We start from the raw sequence: 27,718 nt of genomic DNA on the forward strand, positions 1-27,718 counted from the left end.
TGAAATTAGAAATGCAGGCCTGTTTTGCTCCTCTGTATAATTGCCCTGATTATTTTACTGTTTTATAGTCCTGGGCTTTTAAAACTTTGTCTACTCATGATCCCTTTTACCTGAGAGACTATTTTAACCCTAAGTTAGTGGTTCTCAGCCTGTGGGTGGCAACCTCTTTGAAGATCACCTATCAGATACCTTCATTATGACTCATAACAGTACCAAATTATAGTAATGAAGTAGCATGAAATAAGTTTGTGTTGGAGGGTCACTACAGCATGAAGAATTGTATTAGGGAGTCTCAGCATTCGGAAGGTTGAGAACCACTACCCTAAATAGAATCAAAACCCAAATATTTACTGATGATAAGTGATAAATTTATTTTAAAAATAATTCTTTAGTCATTTGATTTTACCATTTTTTAAAAGTAAATTTACATAATAATGAGATCAATGTTCTTATTTTAATATAATTACTTACGTCTTGGCTGACTATTTGATATAGCAGTATGTATAGAGCATCATCAACACAACTGTTCTATTTTAGTTTCAAATGCCATTTTACAATAAAAACATCATGAAGGGACAGTGGTCTATTTAGGATGATTTCAGAAACTGGGAATTCTGTCCCAAATCCAAGCCAAAATTGAACAGTTGTTTTTGTTTTGTTTTATCAAACTCACATCAGCAATTCAAACAATTTTAAAAGCATTCTAACATAGTACAGTCCAAACATATACTCAATACTTACATGCCGAGGAATGACGGTCATATAGCATGAGCAATCTTTGTTTTCACAATTAAATCATATTTTTGAAATAAAAAGTTTGTACAGTAAGCTGCTGTACTTCCAACATTCAATAGTCTGGAGCCCAAACCACAGAATTTGAGATCGTACCCATGAATATCACATAGCATGGGGCATGCACAGTACACAATAGTGTGTTGTGTGGTCATAACCAGGGCTGTAGGGCCTCCTAGTGAGCACTGCCAGAAACATCTCAGCTTCTTTATGCATTTGATTCTAAGTTACTTTTTGGTTATTGCAGTGGTCAGAGACCTCTTTGTTAGCATTTTTTTTTTTTTAACAACAACCCTCACAAGTAGCTAGTTATGTGACCACATAGGAAATGTGGCCCACAGTTTAAGCAGCCAGAGTCTGAGTGTATACCTTCACAGTATGTCAGTATGAATGCAGTTTTTTAATGTTGAAGTAGCAGTTTGATGAAAGTGCATTTTGGCTTGTCTGGTCCATTCGCCTAGTTGAACTTCCACTCCCCAGCTGAAGAACTATGTTGAAACAAAGGTCTGTGTGGTCTTCTGGCTCTGCATAGCTTCCTCACACCCTCAGGCTTTTGCATTAGTCTCAGCTGTATGTCTGAACATCACTTTCTGACTTATCCTCCCTAACAAGTCAGTACAAAACACACAAGTCTAATTGGCCTTTAGCCACTTTTAGGTACACAATTGAGTTCATTTTCTGCAGCCTTTGCTGTCAACATCTGCATAGCCTCTCCACTTTCCCAGCCTGAAGCTTTCCTGCTTAAGCTCCCCCTCCTTATCCCTATGAATATGGTTTCTCTGGACACCTCGTATCTGTGGAATTACATAGCATTTGTCCTTCTGTGTCTAGTGTAACATCCTTGAGGACCCTGTCAGAGAATTTGTCTCCATTTTAAGGATCAGTAAAGTAACACGTTTCGTTTCTCCATTGACTCAGGGCACTTGTCTTCCTCATCCTGTCCCTGTTGAGAAAATCCTGTAAGTGTGGTGTGCAAACATCTGTGCACAGGGATACTTTAAAGAAATAGAAATGCATTATTGAAGTTCACAAGCTCCAATTATTTCATAGATTTGGATGCTAACTGGCGATAAACTGGAAACAGCTACTTGCATTGCCAAAAGCTCACACTTGGTGTCCAGAACACAAGACATTCATATTTTCAGACCAGTAAGTAGATTTCTAAATCACTTTCAATTGTTAAGTGATGTTTGTTTGTTTGTTTGTTTGTTTTATGATTTCCCCACCACATACAAAGTTTCTCTGTGTAGTTCTGGCTGTCCTGGAACTCCCTCTGTAGATCATGTTGGCCTTGAACAGATTCACCTGCCTCTGCCTCCCAAGTTCCGAGATTAAATAATGATGTACGCCACCACAGGCAGCTAAATCATTGAGTGTTGTACCTTACAATTAAAATGAATATACAGTAACTGCTGGATATCTTTTAAAAATCAATGTTGGAGATGTTTTCTTACTCTATAAATGCATGTTGAATGACAGATATATTTTGATGGTAAACAAGCTGCTAGTTGGAAAGCATTTTTCTCCTATATATTTCGGGTTTTTTTTTTACTTCCTATTTTAAGTAGTCATACTAAGTCATTTTCTCCTCAATTTATAAAGAATGTTTTTAAGCATACATTTCTTATTAGCTGTACCACTGCTATAGAGGTTGCTCCTGTGAGACTAGACTAGATACAAAGCAGAAGCACCTCTAGCCCACTGCCATTTCAGATTAAAAGCTCTTCTGTAACTGCACAGAGAAAACGATAGAAGAGACCTGAACTTGCGTTTACTGTACATACTAGTAATGATGAATTTAATTCAAACAAGAAGTAGAAGTTCCTTGGGTCATGATTGATGGTGGGCAAGCAGACACCATGTGTCTGTAGCTGTCTGAATAAAGTGCTTGCACCTACAGAAATGGTTATTTCAGTATCATTTACATGTAAATGTATTTTATTTTGAAACATCAGAATCGCAAATTATGCCCTGCAGACTACTATTTGCAATTAAATTATTAATGCTTCTGATAAAACTTCCGATCAATTTTTGTCGACTTTTCAGAGTTATGGCACCACAAATTAAAAATTTCACAATAAAACCTACCTACTTAAGGACGAGTCGGAGATTAATTTGGATCATGTGAAACTTTTAATTTATTTCACTCCTATATCATTTCTTTTATGCCCCATAAAATCTTATCTTCACAGAAAGTGTGTGCAAAGCCAATGCATTGATTCCTGGCATTTTTTCACTCTAAAGTTAGTATTTCATAATAAAGCTTGATTTTACCTTTTAGACCGCTTGCTTTTTTAGACATTAAGCAAAATGGATGGGATGAGTTGAAACTCATGGCAGAGATCACAGAAGCAACTTCATAAAATTATTGTGTATTACTTCATTTATTATCAAGAGACATGTTTAAATGAAACCCCAGTCTACATAATTTTATCTCTTACTTGGTGTGTAAGAAAAGGAAACTCAGCTTCCTTGGGCCCTGGTATTCTGATTTATAAATCTCTGCAACTATGTTTGCGATGTTATAAGCCAATGATTTTCAACACTGCTCCCAATACCCACCTACCCCAACACCAATTTAATAAATCATCTTCTAGAAAGCACTGGAAAATCCATGGTCATTACATTCATATGAGAATGTTTTATAACAGCAGTAGTTGTCACATGATTTTGTGACCACAAGCCAGAAAACAGTCCCTCTGAGAGGTACAGGTGCAGACTCTATAAGGACCTTGTTACAGGACTTCTGTTCATAGGTTAAGCATCTTTAGTTTCTAAATACAGGTTCTAAAGGATCCTACTGTGATTCCTGGAAAATGTCTTATTTATTACCTGCACTTTTAATCATGATGGGTTTTTTTTTTCCTCCAACAAAGGTGACCAGTCGGGGAGAGGCGCATTTGGAGCTGAATGCATTTAGAAGGAAGCACGACTGTGCTCTGGTTATATCTGGGGATTCTCTGGAGGTAAGCCTGAGTATGTACACGTGCTAACCATGTACATGCTCACCATGTACATGCCTGTATGGTTTTTCTGTCTCCAGAGGTCAGACCAGTCCATAGTAGTGCGTGTCGTAATTCTAAGATAGGACTGGTCAGAAGTGGACCATATTCTATTGGCCCATCTGTCTCTTAAGACTGACCTCTAGTTAAGTGTGTATCTGCCTGACTTTCCAGCAGAGGGAACCAGCAGGGGTCTTGGATGAAACATACTCCTCAGCAGCCTAGCCAGCCTCCTGTCATGGCAGTCGTGAGGGCTTTGTTTTGTTGTACCTGTGTAGAATATAAGACTGCTGGACACTCAGTCCTTAAGGACGTGTGGTGGCCATGTGTGACTCATCTTCTGTTTCTTTCTGCTTAGAAGCTGCTTAAGTTTGGCAGTTCGATTCCCTGTCCTGGTTCTGGGTCCCCTGTTCATTGTTAATAGCATCAGCCTCCAGTGGTCAAGACATTTCAGCCCATAATATGTATTCTGTGTTTGTCCAAACCAGTGTTTCCAAGTGTGTGCCTATGGTACAAAGAGGTAGTAGCCTCCAGTTAGTTTCACGTTGTTGTTATTCCCTGTTATAAATATGCATGCTACATAATTTTCTACTCAACTTACAAAAATATGTGTTGCTTTTTAAACATATACTCCTTATTAGCAGCTGTACCTGTGGCATTATTCAATTCTCACAACACTTCAGAGTGTAGGGCCCTACAGGAGACTGCAGGAAAACCCATGTGAGAGAGGCCACTGGGCCAGTTGTTATTTGTCCTTAACCAGCTGTATGGTTTTCAGCTTCAGGGACACATGGTTGAGATACCAGCTTCTCCTGTGCTCCCTACTGCCATCCCCTCCTAGTGCACTCAGGATCCTGGGCCTCATACTGTAGCATATTGTACCAGTGTCTCTGAGGTAGCCTGCAGTTGTTTAAGATCTGGTAAGGGGCTGACAGCTTCATTCCATCCTTGCTGACGCTCCCAGCACAGCTAACTATGACTCTGATGTATCAGCGCCTCGGGGTCAGAAGATGCCATCCATTTTGTGTTTTTTATATTTTAATATGTTCCAAATGGTCTTTTCTGTTTACAAATTTAATTTGTTTTCTTGTATTCTAATGTGTTCTGAAACATTGTATAAGTAGCTAATAAAAAGTACACCTCAGGAGATTAAAATTTATATAATGAGAAATCCATACCAAAAAGAAAAGTAAGACACAGAAGTTAAGACAGTTGTAGTGTGTAAAATGAGTGCTGGGAGGGAGGCTCCCAAGGCCATCCTGGACCATGACTGTGGGCATTGTCATCCTCTGAGCAGAGGAAAACAGGAGAACAGAGTGGCCACCGGCTCTGCTCAGGCACACAGGTAGAAGCAGGTTGCATGAATCCTGCCTACAATTGGAGAAGGAAGTTTTCCACAGCTCCTGGCAGAGGGTATACCTTCCTCCCACCACAAATCTTGCAGTTAGGTCTCTGTCCTCTCTTCTGTTGGTAGCCTTCTGGGCCACATGACCTGAAGACCCACTCTGCTGGTACCTGTCCTTCACGACAAGAAAATGCTAGAGTTCCTGGAGGATGAATAAGGCTCTGTGCCCATTAGACAGGGCTGTAAGATTTTGGATTTTGGGTTTCTCCAGCAACACAGAGAACTAAGAACTAGAACTGTCACTTTGGAAGGGCCTTGAATATCTGATATCATGGGTCAAACCAAAATCTTCATCAGCCACATACATGCCTGAGAAACACTGAAACCAAACATAGGCGGAATTTGTTGTATACTGGTTCCAGGGGAGTACACTCATCTTTTGGTCATATCAGCCTGTCAGAAGGTTCTGTGGCCACTGACCCTGTCCTCTGTTTGAGCTGTTCTCCACCCACAGTGCAGTACCTTCAGAAGACCTTGTACTCTTTCCTACTAGGGACCTGGCCACCCTGCTCATCTTCCCATCTTGCCCTCCTGAACAACAGAGCTGTCTGCCCCAGGACAGGTTATGCTGTAAAGTTGGGAGGCCATAGTCCCAGATGAGACCCAAAAAATGCAAGTCTGTTTACTTGAGAAAGGCTGAGGCTTTCCAACAATTCTGCTTCCCTCTACTTGAGCCCAGGGTTGTGTGTTGACAGTAGAATCACAGCACTGTCCCCTAGGTCTGCTTGAGGTACTACGAGCATGAACTTGTGGAGCTGGCCTGCCAGTGCCCTGCTGTGGTCTGCTGCCGCTGTTCACCCACCCAGAAGGCCCACATCGTTACTCTGTTACGCCAGCACACCAGAAAGCGCACCTGTGCCATCGGTAAGCCCACCCAGCTTCAGCTATGGGTGGTGGGATGGTGCTCCACCTTCCTGTCAACAGTGAAAATAGCCAACTCTTTAACATTTACAGGCAAATTGTGTTATGTCTCTAAAATTGATTTCATCTTCATTCCAGGAAATCCTAATAGTCCCTAACAGTAGTATAAAACACAAAACAAAAAGATGTTTTATTTACTCTCCGCCTCTTGGTACCTCTCAGGTGACGGCGGGAATGATGTGAGCATGATTCAGGCAGCTGACTGTGGGATTGGGATTGAAGGGAAGGTAGGTCTGTGCTTTCGTCTCACGTGCTCACGTGCTCTGTCCTCACTGCCCGCCATGGCATTGGTAAATAGTAAGAAGCTAGCAGCCTTCAGCAGCCTTCCTAGCTGCATGTGCGATGCTTTGAATTCTGTCAGGCCCTCTGTGCTTGTGACGCAGGCCCCACATCCCTAATTACCCTGTCTGCCTGTCTTGGGCCTTCCCTAACACTGTCAGCTCCTGTCCCCTTCCTCCATGCTTTATTCTTTATGGAGGTATCCCTTTCTCCTGCCAACTAAGCAACGATTGACGTTTGTATTTGTGTCAACTTGGATTGTTCCTGTACGGTCACATAAATACACACAGCAAGACCTGAAAAAATTTGTACAACTTGACTTTCGCTTTTCCCTTGACTGCTCTGTTCTACTCTCCTTGATAGCTTTGAAAATTTAGAGGTAGATTTTTTTTTCAAATTATAGTTTAGAGAATTGTCTTGAAGTAGCCTGGGACCATGTGATAGGGTAAGGTGTCCCCATAGCCAGTGCTAACCCCTCGCTTCTTATTTTATGTGTTGCTAATAGGTCAAAGCCTCTTACTTCTGGTAAGCTGCCAATATCTGTGTGTGTGCACAGGTTGTAGTACAGTCTCTTCTACCTCACACACTGTCCAGTGCGAACAGATGGGCAGCATGCTGGGCGATGCTTTGGGTGTTGGGCAGGCACTGCCCCGGTGTCTTCATTTCTGTGAGCTCTAAGACTGAGCGTTGTGTGGTTCTCAGTATGTGATGTTTCTCAGAGCTTCTTTGTGGTTCTTCAGGAGGGGAAACAGGCTTCCCTGGCAGCGGACTTCTCCATCACACAGTTCAGACACATCGGCAGGCTGCTCATGGTGCATGGGCGGAACAGCTACAAGCGGTCTGCAGCACTCGGCCAGTTTGTCATGCACAGGGGCCTCATCATCTCTACCATGCAGGTATCAAGCCTATGCCCACCATGCCACAGCAGGCAATGGCTTCTCTGAGGGCTGTGCCATTGTCTTGGGAGCTGACCACTGGACTTACTGGGTGTCACTGTATTATAGTGAGATCCCTCTGTAAAGATGGTATGAATGTAGCACTGGTGTTTAACTTACCGTGTTCTGTCTTTTAAGGCTGTGTTTTCTTCAGTCTTCTACTTTGCATCTGTACCGCTGTACCAGGGATTCCTTATGGTAGGGTAAGTGAAACAGATGTTCTCGGTGCCTCTCAGCCTCATGTATGTGAGAACTTTTATTTAAAAGAGACATGGAGCATATTGAGTGGTACTTTAGGTGTTCTGCACCTAAATTCTTTGCATATAAACATTTAAAATGACTTAACTGCTACGAAATCTCCTGTTAAGTTTGAAGAAACTTTAAAAATACCTGTACACATCTGCCTTTGAAGACCGTGCTAAGTTTCTCATTAGACTTTTGTATTCTTGGGGAAGCCATAATTTGTGTCAGGAACCACAGCAGAGCTGAGGTTTTATAAAAGGGCCGTGAAGCATAATGAGAGGGGCAGAACCACGGGGTGGGCACATGCCAACACTGCTGTCCTCAGCAGGGCTTGAAGCTACAGGCCTCCTGAGCCTGCCCTGGCTCAGTGGGAATATGACTTTACCATGAGGGAATGGGACCAGCCACCAACCAGGAAACGAGATAGAAAGCACTGGGAGAGACATGACTAGTCTGTCTCTAGCAGCGTCAAAGCCCTGCATTCAAAGACAGCCACTGAGAAACCTTGGACAAGTTCTTCAAAAGCATAGTGGTACATGTGCCAAGATGATATTGTCAGCCAAGTGTGAAAAGGAAGACTCCCTCTAAGTAAATAAATGGTAATTTCTCCCATCCGCATCCTCGGTTGTTATACCTAGAAATCATAAAAGTATTAGTGTTCATGTGTGTCCACAGAATAAAAGCTGTCCCCTGCCACTATCTGTGCCCATTGAGACTCGTCATGCACCTCAGACCAGGACTCCATCTTATGACCAGAAAGTACCTGGAAAGTAGTCCTGACATGACCTTAGTGTTGCCCCTTTTGCAGCCATCCTCCTGCTGTCACTGTGTGGCATGTGACAACAGTGAGCAGCATCTGGGCCATTTGGGATTATGCTGGGTCAGCCTGAAGAGGACTGGCTTGGGTGCTGTCCTTCTCCGCTACAGTAACACCAGCAGCCCCTTTCTCTACAGTATTCAGCCAGTAGAGGACAGACAAAGCAAGATCTCTCACCTGAAAGCTGGTTCAAGTACATCCTAAGTGCATGTGACCCCTCCCAGAATTCTTAGTAACTTTAGCCAAAACAGGGGAGTTATGTCTTTGTTAAGGACCTGTGAGTCACCTGTCCACTGTCAGAATCTGCTATCTGTGGTGAGTGCTGTGTCTCTGGGCTTCCTGCCTTCTTCCATCTCACTGCATCTTCAAAGCAGAAACTCCTTCTGGGACTTTGTTTGCACAGTAGTATGTCTTTCCCCACAGCACAGCTACCCTATTTGAAGGATCTGTGTAGGCTTCTAGGAAACCAGTGTGTTTCTGACCACATTAAGTGATATAATTAAGAAATGAAGGCCTCACATCTCAGACCCAAACATATTTGTTGCCTCCCACCATTAGTAGCTATGGCCTTGTAAAATGTATATGATCTCCTGAACCTGTTTGATTCAACAGGCAGTTATAATAAGGAGCTTTGGGTAAGATTGTACAAAGAGGCTGCTTGTAAGTGCTTGGCACAGAGTGCAACAAGTCCCAAGCATGCAAAAGAAGCTGAAGTGAGTATGCCTCTGCTGGATGACCAGAGCCTATTGTGGTGACACTGCATCTCAAAGAAGTGATAGAATAGAGTGGTGCACGTCTATAAATAATCCCAGCACTTACTAGGCTAAATCAGGACGAATTGAGGCCAGCTTTGGCTCTGTAGTGAGTTTCAGTCTAACCTTGGCTACAGAGTAAGACCCTGTATCAAAAAAGAAGAGGAGGTAGTGTATATGTTTATACCAGTTTTATTTAAATATCCGCAAGTTGGGAATAACCAAGATATATTTACACAAATGAAGAAGTGGTTCGGCAAGTGTGGCTTTTCTTCCATGAGATAGCATTCAGTTGTAAGGAAGGTACTGTGCACACCCACAGCACAGCTCCAGGACATGGCACGGAATCTGGGAAACCATCCACAGCATTTTCTTTAAATGAGTCTGGATGAGTTAGGTGCCATGCTTGATGGCTGAGTGTAGGACACATTTGGGTACTAGTGTGAAAAGTTAAGATTTCTCTATATTAGATGTTGTGTGTGAGTCTGCAGGGATCATCCGGAGCTTAACAAGAACATTGGACATGGTGGTACAACACCATGTAATCCCAGCACTAAGGAGGCTGACTGAAGCAGGAGGTTCACAAGTTCAAGGCCTGCCTGGGCTTCCTGGAAAGTTTCTCTTTGTCCTTGTTTGTGAGAACCCTGTTTCAAAAAAACAAAGGTTAATAAGAAAACTCTCATTTTAAATGGCTGCTTTTCTCTGTTTGTGGTTTAAACAACAGTCTGTGCTGGGTTCCAGACCTAAGCTCCAGAGTAATCTAAACTGATTGCTACTTTGAAGGTTTTGGTTAGTTTTTATAAGATTTTTCCCAGTGACCCTAGAAACATGGTCAGGTGTGTCGCAGCCTCTCTCAGGCCAACTCAATGTGGTCTTGGTTTTCTAGGTATGCAACTATCTACACCATGTTCCCAGTGTTCTCCTTAGTGTTGGACCAAGATGTAAAGCCAGAAATGGCGATTCTCTACCCAGAGCTGTACAAGGACCTCACCAAGGTAGGACCCCAGTGCTAGTCTCATCCAGTGAGAGCACACCAGAGCTGGTCTTTTGTGTGTTCCAGCAAAGCAAAGACAGCCTCTGTTCTGGGATAACATTTGGCAAGCATAAGAAAACATAAATTTGAAATATCGTTTGTTTGGTTTTTTAAGTTCTCTACTCTTTGTAATAGTTATGTGACATTATACATAAGAATTTAACATGTGTTTTGAACCATATGTGGAACTTTCATGAATATAGCAAATACATCCAGTGCTGTGTTTTGATTCTTATAAAAGGACCCTCTATAGCTGTGGCTCTGCCTGCCTATCCTTGTATCTTTACCATGAGAAGACCAGCTAACTCCTCTAACTCCATGCAGAGTTCAGCACTCTCCAGAGCCCTGGAGTCCCTGGCTGGGGTGGCCTGGCATCCCCGGGTCTCTAGTTGTGGGTTTCAGAATTACACTTGGAAAGTGTTTCTCAGTCCTCTGACCAGAGACATGCACTCCCCTGTGGGGATAGCGCGAAGCATAGTCTGCCCAGAAAAGACTGAAGCTGCCGTCCCTGTGAGAGGCCACACTGACTTGGAACTGTGCTCTTAGGAATAAGCTGTTCCTAGGGAGACTGGAAGTTGGATTGTGTGACGTCAAAGCATATTTTTAAAGCTAGACATTGAGAACAAGGGTAGAGGAGTAGCTGAGCCCTGCACATACAAATTGTTATAACTTCAGAATTTTCTGCATGGCTAGCTTTTCCTAAACTGGCATAGAGAGAGAGAAAAAAAAAAAAAAAAAAAACGCACTAACCTTCAATTAAATTTAGATTTTCAGTTGATAACCTGAAATTATCAACTCAAATTTTAAAGAAGTAGCAATATGGTACAGTGAAGAAAGAATCAGATTGGGTGTTGAAAGAATTGGTTGCTTCCCAGCTGACCATTGGCACATTAGGGTGTAGCCTAGCTAATTGCTGACAATCCAGACCGTAATCCAGCTGGCTGCTAGACTAGCAGGCTAGACTGCAGTTCATCTGAACATCAGCTCACCAGATAGGTGTTGGGTAAGTCACATTACTTTGGGGATTTCATGATGTTAGTATAAAAACCAAATTTATAAAACTTAAAGCCTCTTAAAAGAGCTATAAAATAGCCAAATAATTCTATTTTCATATTAAGTAAATCTTCGTTATGATCACATAAAATAAGTTATAAATGTGATCTATTATCATGATGATAATATGGTTGTAACTACCATGAGAGATTATCCAAAATTTATACATATTACAACTAGAAGGAACACTTTGAGTCTAAAATTTTAAAATGAGACTATTTCTGTGATAGGATCACAGTAAGGTCATAGAAACAAAAACTATAGGAAGTTATTGCAAATAATCAGAGTTTTAGTAGCTCATGTGTTTCCTTATCTCCAGATATTCTGCAAATGTTTGGTTAACAAAAGGAAGGTAGAAATCAGCTTTTGATACAAGTTTAAACATCTCAATCCCCTACCCTTCTTGAATCCAGGCAGTCTGTATCCCATTAGAGTTAGGCCATGGAGTCATGTTGCCCAGAGTGATGGCACAGGCCCAGGCTAGGAGGGATTCTCAGCAGCAGTAGTGTACTAGTGGCACAGTCTCCCCCAGGCATTAGAGGAAGCATGGCGTTACCACTCGTAAAGATCTGAGCCTTGTAAGGATTGGCCAGCATCATTATAGGCATCCAAATTCTAGTAACAAAAATATGGATAGGGTCCCAAGTGTCTAAGTAACTCACTGTCTCTAGCTGTTTGTTCATCATGAGCTCACACCATGTAAACACAGGAGTTTCATGTGCAGTATGAACTCGGTTGCATCCCAGTCAAGTTTCTACTTTTGTAAAGGACAGCATCCCAGAGTGATCCCCACATTATTTTAGCAATTCAGCCCTCATGATCCAGATATCTGTCATTTTTATATTTGTAGTATCTATTATGTTAAAATCTGATATACTTCAAATTCTTTTTTTTTTAATTTTATTTTATTTACATTTCAGATGCCATCCCCTTTTCCCATTTCCCCTCCCTAGGAAACCCCTGTCCCATGCCCCCCCCTTTCCTTTTTGCTTTTATACAATTTTTTTAAAATGTTAATCAAAGGATTTATAAGTTTGGTAATGCTCAATCAGAAGCTTAACCCAATACCCAACCTAGATATAAAAACTATCTTTGACTGGTGGAGACCTGTGAACATCTGCCTCCATGCCCCCTCTCTCTTTCTCTCTCTCATCACCTAGCTTCTCCTCTCCTTCAACTTCTCTCCTTACTCCATCTCTTCCTCTCAGCACTCCTTCCCACTTAGCTCCTCCTACATATCACTCTTCCTGTTAAAATAAAACTTTTCTCTCAAAATACAGTTAGAGCATACTTATTCCTAATTGTACCAGTGAGGTATAAGATAGTTCTAATACCCAGTCCATCATTTTGTTGACTAACCAGAACCTCTGTCATCTCTTCTAACTAAAACACTTACTTTTGATCCTGGCTTTTTTTTTTTTTTTTTTTTTTTTTTTTTTTTTTTTTGGCTTTAGAATGAATGTCAGCTGAAAACTATCTACTCAGATCTTTTCTCTCAAAGTAAATAGCCAGGATTGGCTATGAGACTATGGGTCTTCAACCCCGTCAGAAATCCAGAATGACTGAGTTAACTGAAGTTATGGGAAGCACTAAACATAGCTTCTAGCTTCTAACACTTAGCCAATTTATAGAGACCGCTGAACACCTGAGAAGCCCCTATACTACCGGACGTTGGAGCATCAACTCTTCAGCCTTCTGGCCCAGAATCATTTGACAGACCTTAGTGATGCAGGATTATTAAGGGCTGATTACTCTGTCTGGGCAGATATAATCAGTCGACTATTCTGCATGTGTGTCCTCTTGAGGACAGTAGTTAGTCTGTAGATGGAAAGAGGCAATTCTTGCCTAGTGGCTGTCACCACACAACTGGCATAACTCCAAGGATGCTCAATTTCTTCTTAGAATCCACAACAGGAAGCTGTCAGGAGCAGACAGGTCTCTAATCAGAATGGACATTAATATATAAATTTTTGTAGCGTCAATTCTATGGACTTCTGACGTTTTGAAAACCAACTATCCATGTAAGGTCACCTGGACTGTTGTCTGTTAACTCCTCTTGGCTATTTCTAAATAAAATATGGTTAACCTCCTAACAATTAACTCAAAGCCATAAATTTGCTATAGTCCCTTAACTCATAGGTTAACTGTCCCAAATCATTTAAAAAAGTTAAGGAAGGACTGGGTCTAGGTCTTGTATTCCTTAATATGTTATACAAGCACATTGCCCATGAGAGTATCAATATTCATCTCACTTTTATATTAATAAGGAGCTCGTACCAATGAAAACCTTACATTTGAAATCAAAGTAAATTTTGTACCATTTAAGAAATTATAACTTTATCTTGATAATAATTATACAGATTTCTACCAGTAGGTTATGGCTGTGCAATAAGTCCTAGCTAATCCTCCCTGTTCCAACAAAACCACTTCTTTTCCCTAGAAAGACAGACCATTATTAACCACATTAGTTCCCAAGCCCAGGGAATAGGGGCGCTGACTCTTCTGTAACTTCTTCAGGCTTATTATGGGCATTGAGATATTAGAAGAGGGGTGGGAGGGAAGAGTAAGTTGATAAGCCTCTGACGCTGTGTCTTCACTGAATCCAGATGGAATTCCAGGACATCGGAGGTTTGGGCAGGTCTGCTCAGTATGTTTGATGAGTAGATACACCAAGGCTGTGTATTCTGCAATATACAATTCTCAGAACAAGTTTTAGTATCAGGGGAAAAAAAAAATCCCCCCCCCAGGGGGCTGACATTTTTTTTAAAGATGTTGGTTCTAACAACTTTTCTTTTTTTCCCCCCCTTTTTAAAATTGGTTGTAATATTTACATTTCAGATTTTATCCCCTAACCCCACTTCCTCCCACCACCCAGAAACCCCCCATCCTATCCCCCTCCTCATGTTTCTATGAGGCAGTGACCGTACCTACCCCCCCAACTATCCTCTCCCCACCCTCACATTCCCCCTCACTCTGTGTTTATTTTTTAATGGGACCAAGAAACTCCTCTTCCACCTATGCCCGACAAGGCCATCCTCCTCTACATATACCTCTGGAGTCTTGGGTCCCTCCCTATGTGTTCCCTGGCTGGTGGTTTAGACCCTGGGGGGCTCTGTTTTTTGGTATTGTTGCTTTCCTCCTGGGGTCTCGAACCCTTTCTGCTCCTTCAGTCCTCTCTCTAAGTTCTCTATTGGGAAACCCCTGATCATATCAGTGGTTAACTGTGAGCATCGTCCTCTGAGTGTGTTAGTCTTTGGCAGACCTCTAAGGAGACAGCTATATCATGTTCCTCAGATTATGCACTTCCAGCCATCCACAACAGTGTTTAGCTTAGGTGGCTGTACATGGGATGAATACCGAGGTGGAGTGGTCTCCTGATAGCCCCTCCTTCAGTTTCTGTCCCATGTTTTGTTTCCGTATTTGCTCCCTTGAGCATTTTTGTTTCTCGTTCTAAGTAGAACTGAGGCATCCCCTCTTGGTCTTCCTTCTTCATAAGATTCATGTGGTTTGCTGGTTGGGTCTTTGCTAATCCTAGCTTTGGGGCTAACATCCGCTTAACAGTGAGTAAATACCCTGTGTGTTCTTTTGGGATTGGGTTAACTCACTCAAGATGATAATTTCTAGATCCATCCATTTACCTAAAAATTTCTCGAATTCATTATTTTTAATAGCCAAGTAATACTCCATTGTGTAGATGTACCACATTTTTTGTATCCATTCCTCTGTTGAGGGACATCTTGGTTCTTTCCAGCTTCTGGCTATTATAAATAAGGCTGCTATGAACATAGTGGAGCATGTGTCTTTATTACATGTTGGAGCATCTTCTGGGTATATGCCCAGGAGTGCTATAGCTGGATCCTCAGGTAATGCTATGTCCAGCTTTCTGAGGAACCACCAGACTGATTTCCAGAGTGGTTGTACCAGCTTGCAATCCCACCAACAATAGAGGAGTGTTCCTCTTTCTCCACATCCTCGCCAGCATCTACTATCACCTGAGTTTTTGATCTTATCCATTCTGATTGGTGTGAGGTGGTGTCTCAGGGTTGTTTTGATTTGCATTTCCCTGATGACTAAGGATGTGGGGCATTTCTTAAGGTGTTTCTCAGCCATTCGAGTTTCCTCTGTTGAGAATTCTTTGTTTAGCTCTGTACCCCATTTTTTAATAGGGTTATATGGTTGTCTGGAGTATAATTTCTTGAGTTCTTTGTATATCTTGGATATTAGCCCTCTATCGGATGTAGGATTGGTTAGGATCTTTTCCCAATCTGTTGGTTGCCGATTTGTCTTATTGACAATGTCCTTTGCCTTACAGAAGCTTTGAAATTTGATGAGGTCCCATTTGTCAATTCTTGATCTTAGAGCATAAGCCATTGGTGTTCTGTTCAGGAACTTTTCCCCTGTGCCTAGGTATTCAAGGGTCTTTCCCACCTTCTCTTCTATTAGTTTCAGTGTATCTGGTTTTAAGTGAAGGTCTTTTATCCACTTGGATTTGAGCTTTGTACAAGGAGATATGAATGGATCGATTTGCATCCTTTTACATGTTGACCTCCAGATGAACCAACACCATTTGCTGAAAATGCTGTCCGTTTTCCACTGGATAGTTTTAGCTCCTTTGTCAAAGATCAAGTGACCATAGGTATGTGGGCTCATTTCTGGATCCTCAGTTCTATTCCATTGATCTTCATGCTTGTCTCTGTACCAATACCATGCAGTTTTTATTACTATTGCCCTGTAGTATAGTTTGAGGTCAGGGATGGTGATTCCCCCAGAAGTTCTTTTGTTGTTGAGAATAGTTCTCACTATCCTGGGTTTTTTGTTGTTCCAAATAAATTTGCAAATTGCTCTTTCTATCTCTATGAAGAATTTATTTGGAATTTTGATGGGGATTGCATTGAATCTATAGATTGCTTTTGGCAAGATGGCCATTTTTACTATATTAATCCTGCCAATCCAGGATCATGGGAGGTCTTTCCATCTTCTGAGATCTTCTTCGATTTCTTTCTTCAGAGATTTGAAGTTCTTGTCATACAGATCTTTCACTTGCTTAGTTAGATTCACTCCAAGATATTTTATATTATTTGTGGCTATTGTGAAGGGTGTCATTTCCCTAATTTCTTTCTCAGCCTGTTTATCTTTTGAGTAGAGGAAGGCTACTGATTTGTTTGAGTTGATTTTATATCCAGCCACTTTACTGAAGTTGTTTATCAGGTTTAGGAGTTCTCTGGTGGAAGTTTTAGGGTCGCTTAAGTATACTATCATATCATCCGCAAATAGTGAAATTTTGACTTCTTCCTTTCCTATTTGTATCCCTTTGACTTCCTTTTGTTGTCTAATTGCTCTAGCTAGGACTTCCAGTACTATATTGAATAGGTAGGGTGAGAGTGGGCAGCCTTGTCTGGTTCCTGATCTTAGTGGGATTGCTTCAAGTTTCTCTCCATTTAGTTTAATGTTGGCTACTGGCTTGCTGTATATTGCTTTTACTATGTTTAGGTATGGATCTTGAATTCCTAATCTTTCCAAGACTTTTAACATGAAGGGATGTTGTATTTTGTCAAATGCTTTCTCAGCATCTAGTGAGATGATCATGTGGTTTTTTTCTTTGAATTTATTTATGTAGTGGATTACATTGATGGATTTCCGAATATTGAACCATCCCTGCATTCCTGGGATAAAGCCTACTTGATCATGATGGATGATTGCTTTGATGTGTTGTTGGATTCGGTTTGTGAGAATTTTATTGAGTATTTTTGCATCGATATTCATAAGAGAGATTGGTCTGTAGTTCTCCTTCTTTGTTGGGTCTTTGTGAGGCTTAGATATGAGTGTAATTGTAGCTTCATAGAACGAATTGGGTATTTTTCCTTCTGTTTCTATTTTGTGGAATAGTTTGAAGAGAATTGGTATTAGTTCTTCCTGGAAGGTCTGGTAGAATTCTGCACTAAAACCATCTGGTCCCGGACTTTTTTTGGTGGGGAGGTTTTTAATGACTGCTTCTATTTCTTTAGGGGTTATGCGACTGTTTAGATGATTTAGAAGGGAAAGGGAAGTGATGTAATTACACTTTAATTTAAAAATAGACCTTTAAAAGAATGAAAAGAAATGCCAGAGTGTCCAGGACTTTTAAGTCCCACAAGCTGGTGAGGACACGTACCAACAGGAAGTTTGTGGTAGCTTTGTTACAGTTGCCAAGAGCGAGATGCCGCCAAGTATACTTGGACCAGAGAATGGATAAGCATCCTGGTGACCACAAACAGCAGTGATGATAACAGATATGCAGTGGGCTCTTGTGTAGAAGCAAGAAGAAAAACAGATCATTCATACGATATGAATCATTGATGAACCTGAACTGTGTTTTGCTAAGCAAGACTCAACGCCAAAGTTACTTTGATTCTATTTCTCTGAGATCTGGAAAATATAGAACCAGAGGGCAAGAACAGATCAGTGGTTGACAAAAATTAAAACTGTAGGGTGAGGGGATCTCAGGGTGTTTGTATCTGCTACTGTGTTACGGGTACCTGACTATGCATGTCAGAACCTCAGGCCTATGTGCTTCAGAAGGGACACTGGAATGGTGAACTCCATGTTAAAACAGATACATCGTCATCAACTTACACAAGATAGTGAATGAAAATGAACAATGTCCTGAGTCACCTCTAGTCTACAGAAAGGCTGTCAAGGACTGTAAATATATTTCTCATGGGGAAGTCTTTTATGTCCTTAGTGTGCAATGAACATGTACAAACATGTATCTAATAAGAACAGCCTTCTTACTGATGAGACATGAGGTAATAAGGGCTGAGTTGGTAGTCAGGTGTCAGTTGGGCTCCTGGTTTTGTTGGGGGCATGGAGTGCATATTGCCATGAACATGACTTCACAAAGAAACCAACCAGTGGAGTTGAGCAGTGAGGGAGAAGTAACTTCCAAGTCAGGCACAGAAAATGGAGGCCAACCGGAAGCACCATGTGACACCAGAAAGTAAATAATTGTTTCAGAGTCATTGATGGTGGCATTGACCTAGCATGTGACTCCACAGAAGGAACTCCCAGGAGAAGTCAAATGCATAGTAGTCTCACTGGATCTGCACTGAAGAAAAAGGAGGCTTTCTCCTTAGGGACGGATTTCTATTCCTTCTGTGAAGAAACAGCAGGCACTCTGTGAGTAACCCCACGGGTGCCTAATAAATAGGTGAAGACACTACATGGAGTATTCTTTGGCTGAAAGTATATTCCGAAGATGTCTGGTTGGTTACAAACAGCTGGTTAACAGTGGAGCCCCAGTAGATACAACCTCAGTAAGCCCAGCCTAGTCCAGCCAGTGACAGCCAGTGGATGTCACAGCCTCCTGAGCCTAAACTCTTTTGAGTACAAATGTGCCCTGGTAGTGTCCTCACCATTTCAAGTCATTGTTATAAGGCTGGATGTGATGGTGATGCCTATGATCCTAACAGTCGGGAGGCTTGGGTAGGGGACAGCCTGTGCTGTACAGTAAGTACTGGCCCAGCCAGTGCTTCAGAACAAGACTCTAGCGCAAAAAAAAAAAAAAAAAAAAAAAAAAAAAAGCAAGGTTTTGATGTTGCTTTGTTTTGTTTTTAAAGAATCTTTCTCCACACTTGGCTAGTACTTTTGAGAAGAATTAGGGTTTTTGAAGACAAAGAAATACTGTCATGCTGGCCAGTTGGCAGTTGAGACCTGTATATGGAATGTCTGTGATAGCAAGAGGTTCTAATTATCCCTAGGTTCATTAATGGAAACTAGTGACATGGAACTAAGATAGCCAAGATGGTACCCCTGCTCAGTTTTTAGTGCCAGTTGTTGCCGAGTGTCTTTGGTTGTAGCAAGTGCCTGGCCAGGCGCCCCTGGGATCACCGAGTGATCTTTTGAACTGTGTGTGTCAACCCTGTCTCTGGTGTAGATGCAGATTGACTGAAGGCAATAAGCCACCTATCAGACTGCACAGAGAGATTGCACAGTCTAGAACTGTGACAGAATGACCACTAGCTTAACATCACTCTGTACGTCAAACAAATCATGATTTGCTCTTCGTGAGTTTCTATCAATACCATTCTCTGTCATTTTATAGTTGACTCTACAATATATCTGTACTACAGTTGTGTGTCCCTCCTGTCCTGCACTCCACCTTTTCATTTCAGCCTTGGGAATATGAGAGAAAAGCAGTCTTTTGTTGTACCTCTTTTAAGAAACAAAGTAAGTTGAGGTGTGCTGAAAGAGTACTGTAATGAAGGAGGGAGTCCTGAAACTGCTGAGAAGCCAAAATGTCCCTCTGCTGGCACCCAGAGGACGATCTGCTCATGTGTGGACAACAGTATACACACCTATAGCTTGCATGTAACCACAGCATGGTTCTAGTCCACTTGTATGTCATAAACATATGTCACTGTGAGCTACACATGCATTCTACACCCAGTGACACTTGGTGCTTTCATATTAATGATTTTTTATCCATCTTGAGGTTGCTAAACCCTTTTGCAAAATTCTTTTTTATTTTGTTTTTTATTTGGCTACAGTCAGATGTTTCATTGGAGATACATCAATGGTAACACCCATTGAATGTGCTATCAATCTGAGTTTCTATGTGATGCACTGTATGGCTTCTTGAGGTACATGCCATTCTCTGTATTTCATAGAAGAGGAAACTGGGGCATGTGAAGATAAATCAAGAGGTGTGTGCTGGGCGAGGATGACTCCAGATGTTTCTCTTGAGCTTTGCGCTCATAATGTGATGTAGACAGATGTGAGTGAATGAGTGAGTGAGTGAGTGAGTGAGTGAGTGAGTGAGTGAGTGAGTGAGCAAGCAAGCCAGCCTGTCATTGTATCAGGAACTGTATCAGGAACAACAGTTTTATAATCAGCTTGAAGTCCACAGTGAATAGATTACTCCTATGTCTAGTATATTTTTACCACAGAAATCTCTCAACAGATCCATTTGTAAGCATCTATACCAAAGAACACAAGGTATATGCACATGTCCTCAGATTACTTATTGATGGTTCTTATCACATTCTGTTCTGTAGGGGCTTATTAATCTGTAGCCTGTATAGAGTCAGAAGTCGTCCTACATGCAGACTGGATGCACTGCCTTTCACGTCCTGATGTTTGCAGCTTTAACAAGACGAGTGGCACAAATGCCCCAATTTCCTTCCAGCATTGACCTGATCATTTCTCTCGGACTCAGTGCAGCTGAGAAAATCTGGCTATCAAGTAAACCTCTTTATTTACACAAAACATTAAAGTTAAATTTCCTTTAGATTCCTGAAGTAAATTTAGTCACATAATTACAGATGAGTTTTATGGCCAAAGACCAAACAGGCTACTGTCTGACAGAGAAATACTCTTGAAAAATAGGTACCAAACCTGCTGCAGTTCTCTGGTTGGTTGGTTGGTTGGTTGGTTGGTTGGTTGGTTGGTTGGTTGGTTGGTTGGATAGATATGGTCTCTCTGTGTAGCCCTACCCGACCTGGAACTCACTTTGTAGATACAACTCCCATACCCCCAACCTCCTGTCCCCCAATACTCCCTTCTACCATGTCTCCCATCTCCCCACCCACTCCCTCTCCCCCATTTCCTCACCACCCTCTGCCCCCCATCCCACCCCCAGCTTAAAGAGGTTTTTTGTTTGGTTTGGTTTTTTGTTGTTGTTTTAAGTTCTTTGCTTTTTAAAACCAGTATTAGCTTTAATAAGTTTCTTCATACAGTAAAGACTTGGGCTCAGTCAGCATCTTGTGTGATGGACACTTATAACCAAGGAAAATACTTAATAAAGGTGTAACTATTGTTTACAGTTGATTGTAACAAGTTACATTACAACTTGATTGTAGTTTGCACATGTACTTGCGTACATATATCTACCACACGTGTGCAGGTGCCCACAGAGGCAACAGTAGGTTTGTGTCCCCTGGGACTGGAGCTGCAGGTGGTCATGCACTAAGTTCCCTCAGCTGCTGAGCTGTCTCTTCAGCCCTGTAACAACATCTTCCCATTCATGGGCGTTCATCATTAGATGTTCCCAGCATATGCCAGCTCAGTGTGGGATCGAGGCTTTGGTGTGTTACTGTTGTCATGCATACCTGGCATGTCTTCTGGGCCCACAGCAGTCAGCCTTGCCTTGTGGGCACATATGCCCACCCACATTTGCTACAAGCAACTCTCCAGGGGAGTAAAGCTGAGGAAAGGGATACATCAAATGTAGAACTCTGGACTCTGACTCACCGGCATCACAGTATGCCGGGAGGGAGGAGGGAGGAGTGGAAGCTAAGGGCCAGCCAGGCTCCCCCATTCTTGATCTATGCATGCAAGAGCTCCATAAGTGAGAGGCTCACACCCGTCCTTCTGGCATATGTCACCTGACAGAGCTCACACTGAGAGTAAGGGGACTGACACGTGACTGACCTCCTTGTATTGCAGTATCTTACGCTGAAGATGCAGTGGGGATGAGTGCGTAGACAGCATCTCTCATCTCTGGCCCACCCTGAGAGCCTGTGCTCAGTTGAAATGGTGAAGCAGCATAAATGAGAGGTCATTCCATCTGTCTGCTGGATTTACTAATGTGACAGATTTGCCTGAAGTGATTCACAAATCAGAAAAGTTTACTCCAGCTGGGACAAGTCATGACTGAAGTACCACCACCATTTTTATTTGAGGGAACAGGGTCCAGAGGAAACTGAGAAGTAAATATTTATTTCCAAAAAGTAACAAAGTAGAGGGGGAAAACATTTTATCACAGTCTCTTATTCAATTGTTTGTGTGTGGGCACCAATTTCTTGGTTATTAGGAATCCTAGGGCATGGCTGTAAGAATTCCACAGATGAGATGAGAGGGCATCTGAGACCCCAACCAACCATGGGCATTCAGTACATACCTATGATGCCCACCTAGGCAGCTACTGCAGGGGACAGCATCATCTGTCAGGTTAGGACACCATGTAGGCAGGCCCAGGACCTGTGAGGAGCTGCCTATCCCCTCCTCCGTGGGAACATAGTCAGACATACATTCCTGGTCTCCTAACAGATTCTTTACTGTTCCCCTAGGGAAGATCCCTTTCCTTCAAGACCTTTCTCATCTGGGTTTTGATCAGTATTTACCAAGGTAAGATGGACCGTGATGTTAGCAGACCTGTCCTGTAACACACATATATGTTCATCACTAAAAGTCCCCAGCAACCTGGGATCCTATGTCTGCCGTCTCTCTGTCTGTGTTGTCTTAGCAATACTGTTTTCTGTTTCCACCTGCAAATTAAATATCAGCAGCTTAAAATGTCTCTAACAGTAAATATTGTCGTCTGTCTGTCTTGTACATTGGTGTTCTAGCATGCGGATATATGGAAGAGCTTTGGGGTTGGTTGGGGGGGGGTGAATTTTAGAGATGGGGCCTCATATAGCCCAAGGTGGGTTTGGTCAAACTCATTATGTAACTGAGCTGTTTCTGACCTCCTGGTCCTTTTATTTCCACCCTCCAAGTGCTGGGGTTCCAGGGGTGTCTCCTGTGCTCACTTGTGTGGTGCTGATTCTCTACCCACTCAGCTGCAGTCCCCAGCGCAGACATGCTTTTTAACTGTTGCATGTCAGCTAGTCGGAACACTTTAATAAGCACTCCTCACCTTGTGCTGCACACTGGTTTTCTTCATAGAGTGGTAGTGAGGCCTGGAGACATCTGTTATGTAATGGGAGCTGCTGCCCTCTGCTAGAGTTTCCATGAGGGACAGCTTATCTGTCTGAGCATAGCTGCCTGGCCGACCAGAGCGCTCATGTGAGACTTGCTTGAAGTCAACCAAAGGGGAAGTTGGCTTCCTGTAGATCTTTAAAGTCTGTGAGTCTCTGCAGATGCCACAGTTCAGTTTTTGATTGGCCTGTCCATCCCTGTGAAGACTGTGTCCCTGGTCTCTGCTATGTGTGTTTGAGCCAGCCCTTCCTGTGCTCCCTTTTCTAGCATGTATTATCACATAATAATACAGTTCCCAGGCCAGCAAGGAAGCTGCCCTGAGAAAGGCCACTCTTTCCTCAGGAGGCATCCTCATGTACGGGGCACTGCTGCTCTTCGAGGCCGAGTTTGTCCATGTCGTGGCCATCTCCTTCACAGCACTGATCTTGACTGAGCTGCTCATGGTGGCCCTGACTATCAGGACGTGGCACTGGCTGATGGTTGTGGCGGAGTTCCTCAGTCTGGGCTGCTATGTTGCCTCACTTGCTTTTCTCAATGAGTATTTTGGTAAGTGCTTGGAGCTTTGATTCATTATCTGCACGCGATCCTTAACCCTTGGTTGTCATCTCCTGAACATCTTCTCTTATACACAAATACCATAGCAGAAAGCTTTACCACACAGGCTATTTTTATGGAAAGATAAAGTCTGGTGGTGACTTTCATGAATGAAATGAAGACCTTCACCACCTTGCTTATGCTTGCCTCACTTTCCCTGTAAGAGCTGCACTGTTAATGTTTTCATGGTGGAAGACGCTGACTGCTTCCAGGCTGTGAGCCACATGTGTTCTACTTCCTTCTGCTGTCTGCAGAAGTTAGAGCAGCCCAGCCAGGCTCCTGATGGCAGCCTTAGGCTCCTGACCATGTAAGGACGTTGTCTTCACCAGCGCCTGCTTTAGCAGACAGTGTGGACATGCCCAGTATGCCATGGCGTACATTCTCCTAGCTGCCTGACAGCCAGGCAGGCCCCAGGCTTCAAAAAGGAGAAATCTTTACATGTTCTTCTCCATGGGTTCTTCACACCCATGACAGCAACAGTTTTCATCTTGAACAGTTGTCCATACAAGTTAGTCACATTCCTGTGGACCCTGCATGTCACATGGAGACACTGTGACTTTGGATGATGACTGTCAAGTTTGCACACAGATGAATACAAAGCCACTCTACGTCCTGGATCAAAGCCACAGTGAGTGAGTTCAGTTGCTACAGGCCATCACTCTTTAGACCATGCAAGGAGTGATGCAGGTGGGAAACGGAGAGCGTTAGCTGTACATTAGACAAAAGGCTTCAAATGAGAATGTCACCATTACTCTTCTTTGGAGCGTGGTAAGAACCACATCCTCCTGTGGGGAAAGGTTTTGCTTTTATGGCATTCGTTTCAGCATGTGTCTGTCACTGTCCACAGGTGGTAAGTCAGACACTAGTGCTGGAAAACAAATGATCATCCTGGAGTGCATTGCTGGTGTAAGCAGACATACAGTGCATTCTGTAAATGGGAGTTACACACGTGACACAGAACGGCCTGTCACAGGACCCTAGGCAGGACTTTTGCCTCTGCCCCATGCTCTCCTCTGCAGATTGCAGCTGATGGTGTCTGCCCCTTGCCAGACCAGACTGCACAGAACAGGTCTCATGCATGAGGGCAGGCATTAGAAGCCCTGAAGCCACACGGGTGAAGGAGAGTTCTAACGTGAGCACTCTTAGACACTAGCACAGACTCAGGGAATGTGTCTGGGTGTCTGCTTCCGAGTTACTGTGACATAACTGTTACATTGTCATTCCGTTTAAAAGATTGTGTGGCAGCAGGCAATGGAAGAAAGGGTTACAACCCCAACTACAAGTGCATTCCACACTAACATAACATTCTACTGCTTTTTAATGCATTTCTCCAATTAGTAGCTAACTAACCACTTAAAATGTCTGAGCCGCTTTTAATCTACCCTTCATCTGCCTTGTTCATGTTTTCTCTTGGCACAGGTATAGGCAGAGTATCTTTTGGCGCTTTCTTAGGTAGGTAAAGTTATTATTCCCTTCCAGAGTATAGAAATTTACAAAATGGCATTGATAAGCATGCTAAACTAATTCTTTAAAATTTTAAATAAAAACCAATCTTCCTCTTAACTTGGCACTTGTCATCTCAGCAAAGCCTCAAGAGCCTGCCCTGAGCCACCTCCCTACACAGTGTGCTCCTAGGTGCTATCTAGCTAGGTGAGGGAAGTCTGGAAGCCTGCCGTCTTTCCCTAAGACAGACTTGCTCAGGCCTCCTCTATCAGTGTGTGGCCACAGCCTGGGCTCCAGTCCTGAGTATGAGAGTGACTGGAAGCAGGAGCTCTCAGCGCAGCTGCTCAGCCGGCTGGGCCTCTGCACTTGGGAGGCTCTTTAGCCTGCATGAGGCTGTCACAGGAGGGCAACAATGGCCTAAGTAACAGAAAGTGAGCCTATGTCCTCTGAGCAGCAAGGTGCATGTCCTGTAAATCAATCTGCAGGTACTGCCTGCCTGATGGTCATGTGCAAGCACTTCCCAGTGCCAGGCTGTGCTCACTGTTGAAAGAAGCACACGTTTTGGACAGCTGAGGTCAAGGACAGACCTGTGGCACACAGCCACAATGGAGCCAATGGTTCTGGGTATCCTGAGGGGCTCAGTCTGGGCAGTGGCTACAATCTTAGGGGCTGGGAGCTCCTGTAGTTGGCACTCATTCTCTACCTCCTCCTGACAGACGTTGCCTTCATCACGACTGTGACCTTCTTGTGGAAAGTGTCAGCTATCACTGTGGTCAGCTGCCTCCCACTCTACGTGCTCAAGTACTTGAAGAGAAAGTTGTCCCCTCCCAGCTACTCCAAGCTGTCCTCCTGAGTATGGAATGAGGCCAGGTAGAAACTCGTGTGCTGGGCAGCATGAGGAACTGGCCCTGCTGGCGGGCTGAGGGCTGAGCTCATCCAGCCCTGCTCGCTAGTGTCTGTACTGAAGCAGCGTGAACAACAATTGCAAGGAAGTGACAGCCACAGCAGAGCTGGGCAGGCTTAGCTCCTGAGCACCAGAAGGGTACTACTGCAGTAGTATCCTGCAGAGTGTCATTCCTTCTCAGACTGGAGATGCCATGCCTGCACGTGCCACTGCACCTCAGGAGACAGTGAGCCTGCTCATCCACCCTCTGCCTCGGGCACACTCCTCTTCAAATGCAGTTTTGCTTGTCAGTGGACACCACACGCACACACACAAGCCTAGGTGGCCGAGCGGTGACACTTCTGCTGTCCTAATTCCATTGCAGCTATGAATGTAAACCATTCCTCAAGGCACTGCTGTTAGCTGATGCATTTTTATATCTGTAAAACCATACTCAAAACTGTTTACGTAGAACTCAGCTGTCTGTGCTGCCATGGCACCAACCACAATGCTTTGCTTCCTGAGTAGGAGTCCCTAGTCCGTGTGCTCATACTCCCTGCACTCATCTGAGCCTGTGACGACAGAGCCTCTGTCGAAGGCTGCACCGAGGGCTCTTGGGAGGGAGCTCTTTAGGGGAATTCTGGCCTTGAGAGTTAGCCCCAGGCATTGTGCGTGCAGCTCTGCACTGTCCAGTGTGTGCCTGTCACACAGTGGACTGCTTGGCCTTGCCTCTTCATATTCAAAAGCAGGCTGTGGAATCTCCTTTGCACTAGTCTTTTGTATATGCCTGTGCTCTGCAGCTTGACTTCCCCTCAGATGTGGGACACTAAGGACCCTGAAATTCTTGGGGAAGGATAAGCTGTGGAGCCCTGAGGAGATCGATTGCCTTAACAGGCCATGAGTGTGTGCAGGACCCTCCACCCAGGCTCCTGTGAGCACTGCTTTTCACACTGCTTTTCAGAGGAGAGACTTTGGCCACAAATAAAGCTTCTTACATTCATCCCTGCAGTGCCTTTTGACTTGAGTGCCTTTTAGTTAGGAACCTTCTGGGAGTTTGAGCATATTCCCTTTCCAGATACAATTGCAACCAAAAGCTGTTTCTTATATTCTCCACAAGGTGTCACTATATATCAGTTCACAGGCCTGTTTATTCCCTGCTGAAAGAGGGAGCCCAGAGGTCACTGACCAGAGTATCTGACTCGACTTTGTGATGTCCCCATCCCTTCATTGATACAGTATGAATTAAGAAAATACCAGAAGGCCATGATCCAAGGGCACGATGCTTGGGTCAGCCCGTAGACTGAATGCAGATCGTTCACTCCATCTGCATGCTAGTTAGAAATGGAACACATACCGGAAGCTAACCAGCATGCTTGTCAAGAGTGGCAGAAGCCTCAGAGAACAATACTATGATCCTCTGTGGTTCAGCAGCTCTGATGCACAGCTGCTCTGATGCACAGCAGCTCTGATGCACAGCTGCTCTGATGCACAGCAGCTCTGATGCACAGCAGCTCTGATGCACAGCTGCTCTGATGCACAGCTGCTCTGATGTACAGCAGCTCTGATGCACAGCTGCTCTGATGCACAGCTGCTCTGATGCACAGGCCTTCCCACGGGGGTGGGTACAGAGCAGGAGAAGTAGTCAGGCTTTAGGACTTTAGAAGTCGGGATGCACCAAGTCCTAGTTAGAGGTTCTCATCCATAAAGTGAACACCAGCTTCCCCTCAGGATGCCACTGTTTGGGTCAAATGAGACAAGGATGGAAGGAAGCCCTGGACAGATGCCTGGCACACAGTGACTCAGAAGCACTGAAGAAAACAACTGCTTAATAAAGGATCATTACCTGATACAGCTCGGTCCTACGAAGTAGCTTATCAAGTGTGGGGGGAA

The 27,718-nt window shown here is 43.4% G+C and overlaps 1 protein-coding gene across 7 annotated transcripts in view; it reads left to right on the forward strand.

The window, feature by feature from the left end:
• Atp9b (ATPase phospholipid transporting 9B (putative)) overlaps positions 1-26,828 on the forward strand; it is a 192,133-nt gene extending 165,305 nt beyond the window's left edge. For 3 of the 7 annotated variants that reach the window (XM_034517990.2, XM_076912370.1, XM_076912368.1), the window contains 11 exons: positions 1,843-1,941; positions 3,669-3,758; positions 5,919-6,063; positions 6,283-6,347; positions 7,140-7,295; positions 7,473-7,537; positions 10,033-10,141; positions 22,278-22,335; positions 23,251-23,454; positions 24,922-24,954; positions 25,662-26,828. In XM_034517990.2, the coding sequence (XP_034373881.1) occupies positions 1,843-1,941; positions 3,669-3,758; positions 5,919-6,063; positions 6,283-6,347; positions 7,140-7,295; positions 7,473-7,537; positions 10,033-10,141; positions 22,278-22,335; positions 23,251-23,454; positions 24,922-24,954; positions 25,662-25,798 (1,161 nt within the window). In that variant the 3' untranslated portion in view covers positions 25,799-26,828. Of the gene's footprint in view, positions 1-1,842; positions 1,942-3,668; positions 3,759-5,918; positions 6,064-6,282; positions 6,348-7,139; positions 7,296-7,472; positions 7,538-10,032; positions 10,142-20,264; positions 20,452-22,277; positions 22,336-23,250; positions 23,455-24,921; positions 24,955-25,661 lie in introns of those variants that run through there. The other 4 variants (XM_034517991.2, XM_076912369.1, XM_076912372.1 and 1 more) reach the window with 3 other exon arrangements.
• Positions 26,829-27,718: the final 890 nt, after the last annotated feature.

Source organism: Arvicanthis niloticus, chromosome 14 (assembly GCF_011762505.2).
Source record: "Arvicanthis niloticus isolate mArvNil1 chromosome 14, mArvNil1.pat.X, whole genome shotgun sequence".
NCBI lineage: Eukaryota > Metazoa > Chordata > Mammalia > Rodentia > Muridae > Arvicanthis > Arvicanthis niloticus.